Source organism: Somniosus microcephalus, chromosome 27, assembly GCF_052327205.1.
Source record: "Somniosus microcephalus isolate GS21.2 chromosome 27, FLI_Smic_1.0, whole genome shotgun sequence".
Lineage (NCBI taxonomy): Eukaryota > Metazoa > Chordata > Chondrichthyes > Squaliformes > Somniosidae > Somniosus > Somniosus microcephalus.
Window position 1 is genome coordinate 12,567,131 of NC_141013.1, and position 6,242 is coordinate 12,573,372.

Consider the following 6,242-nt stretch of genomic DNA (forward strand, 5'->3'; position numbering starts at 1 on the left):
AACGGGGAAAGGTAGGAAAATTAATGAGATTAGATAAGTTAATTACTTTCTAAATCATTTTTTTTAAAAACAATATGTGTTTTAAAAGCAACGTTTTTTTTTAAGACGCAGAAAGCGGGAAAAAGAAAGGAAAAGTTTGGAATCAAGATGGCGGCGACTCACCTCGGTTCAGAACGATAAAGCCCGGCCACACGCGCACCGATTGGCCCGGCGGCACACGCCAGCAACCCGGCGTACGATTGGTCGAGCTCGAGGTCACTCTGTCGCTAATGAGCGGATAATGAGATGCTAATGAGCGGAATGTTGAAGGTTTTTGGGATACCGCGGGCGCAATTTTAGCCCGGCCGAAACGTAAATACGCTTAAAACCGTCTCGGAAGCGTAAGCTTTCTTTGGAGGTAACGCGCGCGTAGGTACGCCCTGTAACTTTCGAGTGCATACCCGCAACGCACACGCGATGACAGACAGATAGACAGAAAGACAGAATGACAGAAGTACCGATTTATATATATAGATTTGCCAACCGCGGTTTGACTAACCACGGGGGTTTTCAGGGGCGTATCCCCTGCGGTTGGGGAGGGATTACTGTACTTCAAACTCGTCATTCTGTAGAAATAAAATCAGGAACATAAACGATGTTTTGAAACATAGAAACATAGAAGATAGGAGCAGGAGTAGGCCATTCGGCCCCTCGAGCCTGCTCCGCCATTCAATGAGATCATGGCTGATCATCCAAGTTCAGTACGATAGCAAAATTACTTCTTTTGTTCGATCGCAGCTTTGCCTTCGATCTATTTTCTTTTCTTTCCAGTTTTGAAGAAGGGTTCAACCCGAAACGTCAACTCAAATTTCTCTCCACGGATGTTGCCTGACCTGCTGAGTTTTTCCAGCATTCTCTGTTGTTATCCAAATTCAATACCCGGTCCCTGCTTTCTCCCCATATCCCTTGATCCCTTTAGCCTTAGAAATATATCTAACTCCTTCTTGAATATATTTAATGAATTGGCCTCAACTGCCTTCTGTGGTAGAGAATTCCACAGGTTCACCACTCTCTGGGTGAAGAAATTCCTCCTCATCTCTGTCCTAAATGGCTTACCCCTTATCCTTAGACTGTGACCCCTGGTTCTGGACTCCCCCGCCAGCAGGAACATCCTTCCTGCATCTAGTCTGTCTAGTCCTGTTAGAATTTTATAAGTTTCAATGAGATCCCCTCTCAATCTTCTAAACTCCAGCGAGTATAAGCCCAATCGACCCAATCGAAAGACATTTCTGTTCATCTTCTTCCTGTCTGAGTTCTGGTGCAGCTGTACCTTGTAATGTAGCAGTGGGCCCAGCAGGGGTCTCTGGTTTCTGCTCTCTGTCTCCCTATATATAGCACACAGAACCAAGGGTTTCATCGCAGTTCATTGCAGGCACTTGGAGGGAGACGGTTAGAGCTCAGGTTAAAGTTGCAAATGGTTTTTATGAATTCCCCACACAAGCGCGAGATGCCTGTCCCATCTCTGCCAAGAATGGAAGCCAATGTGGTGGTATTAGGAGCAGACAGCGTTGGCAAGTCTGGTAAGTTTAGCAACCAACAGGGCACAATGCAAGGACGTTCTATCCCAGTCCAGTTTTAAAACTTGTGCTTTTTTTCTTGCAGCTTTGACTGTTCGTTTCTTGACAAGAAGATTCATTGGTGAATATGGAGATATAGGTAAATATTTTGCACAGAATCGCACATTCAGTTTCAAAACAGTTTTTTGTTAAAGGGCTACATTTATATGAAATTTAATTCTGTTCTAGAATCTGTCTACAATCACAATGTGACTGTTGCCGGGAGAGAAGTTGTTTTCAATATTTGGGATTCCCCCTATGCACAGGTAAGACTTTTAGTGTTTTAAATTAGCAAATCTCTATGAATATCGAAACAGCTTTCTGTCAGTTCTTGTGTTGCGCCAAGGCTAAATACAAAAGTTCCAGCTCCTGTTCGCACAAGGACATGTCCTCAATTTTAATTCAAGCTAACAGCTCTTTAAGAATGAAGGTTATTTTCCTTTAGGCTCCTGTACAAATTCCGATTGTCCTGCATTTCTATCCGAGACTAACGCTGTTTTAATGCTTGAGGATTAACCGGCTCCTAGCCACACTGGTCACACGAGTTTAACATAACTGCCAACGTTGTAAAGGATTGTGCAAGTTACTTGAAGTCCCTTTATTGTACTCGGTAACAAACTTTTTATTTGCTTTTGGGATTCCAGATGGTTTCATCCCACTGCCCAGCGCAATAATGTTGGCCCACATTCTGCGATAGGAATAACGGTGAGGCTCACTGTTATTAAGGAGTAAATCGGACAGTAACTTCTGCCATCTGGACATGCGCAGTAAAACGCAGAAATCCGGAAGTTGCTGTCCGAGTTGCCCTGCTCCTCCACAAGCTTCGTTACACTGATACCTCGCCGAGAGACTCGGCACTGAAATACATGCGAGGGCATGAAGTTGCTGCACCTACCCACTAATTACCCACTAAACACGGCAGAAAAGGTCAGGGCTTGTCCATTTAAAGTGTAAGCAGATTTTTAACGGTGTGATAAATCTTAATCAATGTTCCCTTTAATTTTCTTTTGGGCTGCGCTTTGAAACTTATAAGTCTCATTGAAACTTATAAAATTCTAACAGGACTAGACAGACTAGATGCAGGAAGGCTGTTCCCGATGGCGGGGGAGTCCAGAACTAGGGGTCACAGTCTAAGGATAAGGGGTAAACCATTTAGGACTGAGGTCTCAAAATGCAAGAGTGATGCCCCCCATGGCTGAATAACTGCCAAGATTCACTGGCTAGGCTTATATATGAAGAATGGTCATTTGGGTGATGGAGATGGATTTCCAGCACCCATGGAACTGTACCCCAAGGGGAGACAGTGTTTCAGGGGAGTATGGGGGGAAATGGAAATGAAACCCAGGATAAATAGGAAACTGAGAAGAGTTTGGAATAACTCAATTCTCTGTTTACTTTGAAGGATCGATCGAATGAAAACTGTGCGAAGGAGAAACAGATCCAGTGGGCAGATGGCTTTGTGTTGGTTTATAGCATCTGTGACCGAGCCAGTTTCAACATCATCCGCCAACAGATCCAATTCATCAAGTCAATGAAAGATTGCCCCCGCTCAGACAAAGCTCCCATTGTCATCGTGGGCAACAAAAGGGACCTCTGCCACCGAAGGACAGTCTCCAGTGAGGAGGGGAGGCTCCTGGCTCTGGCAACGGACTGCGAGTTTTGCGAAATCTCTGCTGCGGAAACCTACCACGGGGTCCTCCTGGTCTTCCATGGTCTGGTGGACAGAATCAAGGAATCCAAAATCCTGACGATCAGGAAAACAGCTGGGTTAAAGAGTATCATCCGAAGTGTGACCGCTGTGTTTATGAGGAAGTGGACAGACTCCTTGTGAGCGCTGGATATTTTAGCGGGGACTCTGCGGTTGGCTTTGTTGGACTTGCCATCTGAAGTTGCATCATATCCTTAATCACAAGGTTTACAAACTTGGTCATAATTTGTTTAGTCTTCCTACTTTTTCATTTTTAGATTTTTAAAAATTCCTTTGCTCCCATTTTCACTGGTGTGCTTGATCACAACTGGTAAGGAGAAGTAGAGCTGAATGTAGGGTATGCTGGACACATGGCTCAACTAGGCCAGCAGCTCTGGGATGGCTTTCCCAAGGAGCCGCACTTAATATGCAAGCCTAAGTAGCGAGTGTCGGTGGCTAGTTGATCAACATAGCCTATCCACACCACACACACTTTCCAGGATGGATAGAGACCAAGAACAGGAACCTTAACTGATCTTTTGGATTCCCCCATTCCAGGAGCACTGGTTGTAGCACCAACACTGTGCGCAGACTCGGGATCAAATCCCAGGTCTTTCTGTTATGTATTCTGTACCCCACCAGATGGTACATTGACCCACTGAGCCTTGAGTGTCCCAAATCCTATTGGTTGATGCTCTGAAAGACTGGTTGGCCCATTTTTACTTGACTTGACCTCCATGTAGCTCGTTGAGGTGCTGGATAGGGTGTCCCAATGCCCCATCTCTTCCTCATAAGTTAAGGTCACTGGTTGCTCAGTTGTCAAGAGGTCCACCTGCTTCAGTCCAAGGGTAACATGTCGGGTTTTCTCACCCTGAGAGACAATGTTTTATCCTGCACAAATGAAAGCCTCCCAACAGCACACTTTATAACCAGTAACCTCACCACCAATGTGGCAGGGCTGTGTATTGAGACTTGCTCTACTGGCTGGATTGGGCTTTTCTAGTATCTTGATCTTGATGGCATTTTGAAGATTTCCCTGCCTGTAAATGACTTTTATGATAAATGAGTATTTATTGTTGCTTATTTGATGAAACATACCATTATTTTGTAAGACAATCACCTCCTGTACGCTGTCAACCATGAGTTGGAGATGACTGTTGTCCTGGCCTCTGCTGTTCTGGGCTGATTGATGAGGTGCCATCATTTACCTTCTCCTCACTCAAGGGCAGCAATGTTGGGCTGTCCCTTTCCCTTCCACGCCCTCGAAGGCACTGTCTGTCTGGTTGACAAGCACCTTCTGTAGGGAGATCACTATTAATCCTAACTGATTGTTTACTAAATATCTAATTATCGCATGTGCTTCTCACCCCTATGGGATCCACCAGTTTCTTAGTCATTTGAAATATATTGAGTTCTTTGTCACATAAACCATGGTGGGTTCAGTACACCTAGGTTTTACCAAGAGTTTTTCTTAGAGGGTTGTTTTGCTATTTAGCCCTGGGATATGATGCTCATCCAGTAATAGAACCACAGATAGAGTTTCAAATTATGAGGATCGTTCCCTTTGGGACAAGACTTTGAGGTGAATCTAGTTGAAATTTCCAACTTTATGGACGGGAATTAAAGTTGATCTTGGCAGATTGTTCACTCTGGTGAAAGGGTCAAATCCCAGGGTGGGGGGGCGGGGGGTACACATTAGGAAGAAGAATGGAAGTCTGGAGGAACTTTTTCACCCAAAGAGTGATTGAGCGATAGAGTAAGTGACCAGGGAAGCATACGATAGCGAACAGCATAAATGGGTTCAAAAGATGGATATGTTTCTGGAAAGAGAAGGGATTGAGGGGTATGGCGAGGAGGTAGATAGGTGGGGTTTGATCTATTAAAAAGGGATGGGCTTTTTGGGCCTAATGACCTTTTCCTGTTCTCAAAGATTCTCAATATTGTCTTTGTGAAGGGTGACTGTGTTGAGGGGATTCCCAGGGCTCATATAGCAAAATAATATTGAACTTTTGGTTGATATTAGACAGTGTGGGAAAAACATATTTAAAATCAAGTTTCTGTTTAGAATCTGGTCAAAGTTGAACAGCACAAAAGCACCTATGAAATTGTTAAGTCTGTGTGTTATATTGCGAATTACTACACAGACCACAAGAGTAAACTTTAACAGGTCTTTACTAGTTGAAGGTCAGGGCGGAACTGCCCAATAAATCATTACACAGCACTTATATACCGGTGTGGTCACCGCCGGTATTACAGTATACAGCAGCCAAGATAAAGTAGTGCAACTCTTAAAATAGTTCTCTTAAAGGTAGAACGGTTACATACACTACAGAAATGATTGTAATAATATATAAAATATGTCAAATGCAACTTTTTATGCTGAAAATACATAAATAAGTATTTATAAGTTGATTGTGTGAGACATTATCCAGTGGTTAATTTTATTAGCCGTGCTACTGGAAATAATTTGTTAGAAATAAAAGGTTTTTCTTGAGAAAAATGCAGATTTTCTTTCTTTTCCCCTTGTACCTTGTGTGATAAATGAACGTCAAACCCAAGTGGGAGGAGTATTAAATCCTTCTCGATCGCTCAGCACAGAATGCCAGTCGGCAACTGAGCCACACAGACCAGCAGATCTCAGCTTCGATCTTTGGTCTGTTCGGAGTCAGTTGATCTGAACCTAGGCGGCAGTCTGGTGGTGGGGAGGTGGGGGGGGGGTATAATTCACCACAGTCCAACTGGGCCGAGAGAGAGAGAAATCAGCCAGGGTTCACACTCCTGATCATTATTCAATGGCTCTTTCTGCAAAGTGCCGTGTCCAAATGGCAGCTGAGGGCAGGATGTGGGTTGGCTGTGACGCCTCCTGCGGTCGAATAGCCAGTTGCCACTCCCTGGGACTCGTGCATGAAGAGTGGCTGCTTGGATCAGGCACCGTAGGGCTATTACCACCCATAGAATCG

General features: G+C 44.3%; 1 protein-coding gene across 1 annotated transcript; it reads left to right on the forward strand.

Moving 5' to 3' along the window:
- The first annotated feature begins 1,387 nt into the window (after window positions 1-1,387).
- LOC147099975 (ras-related and estrogen-regulated growth inhibitor-like protein) lies at window positions 1,388-5,776 on the forward strand. Its single transcript, XM_085968525.1, has 4 exons — window positions 1,388-1,559; window positions 1,642-1,695; window positions 1,785-1,861; window positions 2,998-5,776. Exons 1-4 carry the CDS (start codon window positions 1,454-1,456, stop codon window positions 3,424-3,426), a joined length of 666 nt encoding a protein of 221 aa, XP_085824651.1. The 5' UTR covers window positions 1,388-1,453; the 3' UTR covers window positions 3,427-5,776.
- Window positions 5,777-6,242: the final 466 nt, after the last annotated feature.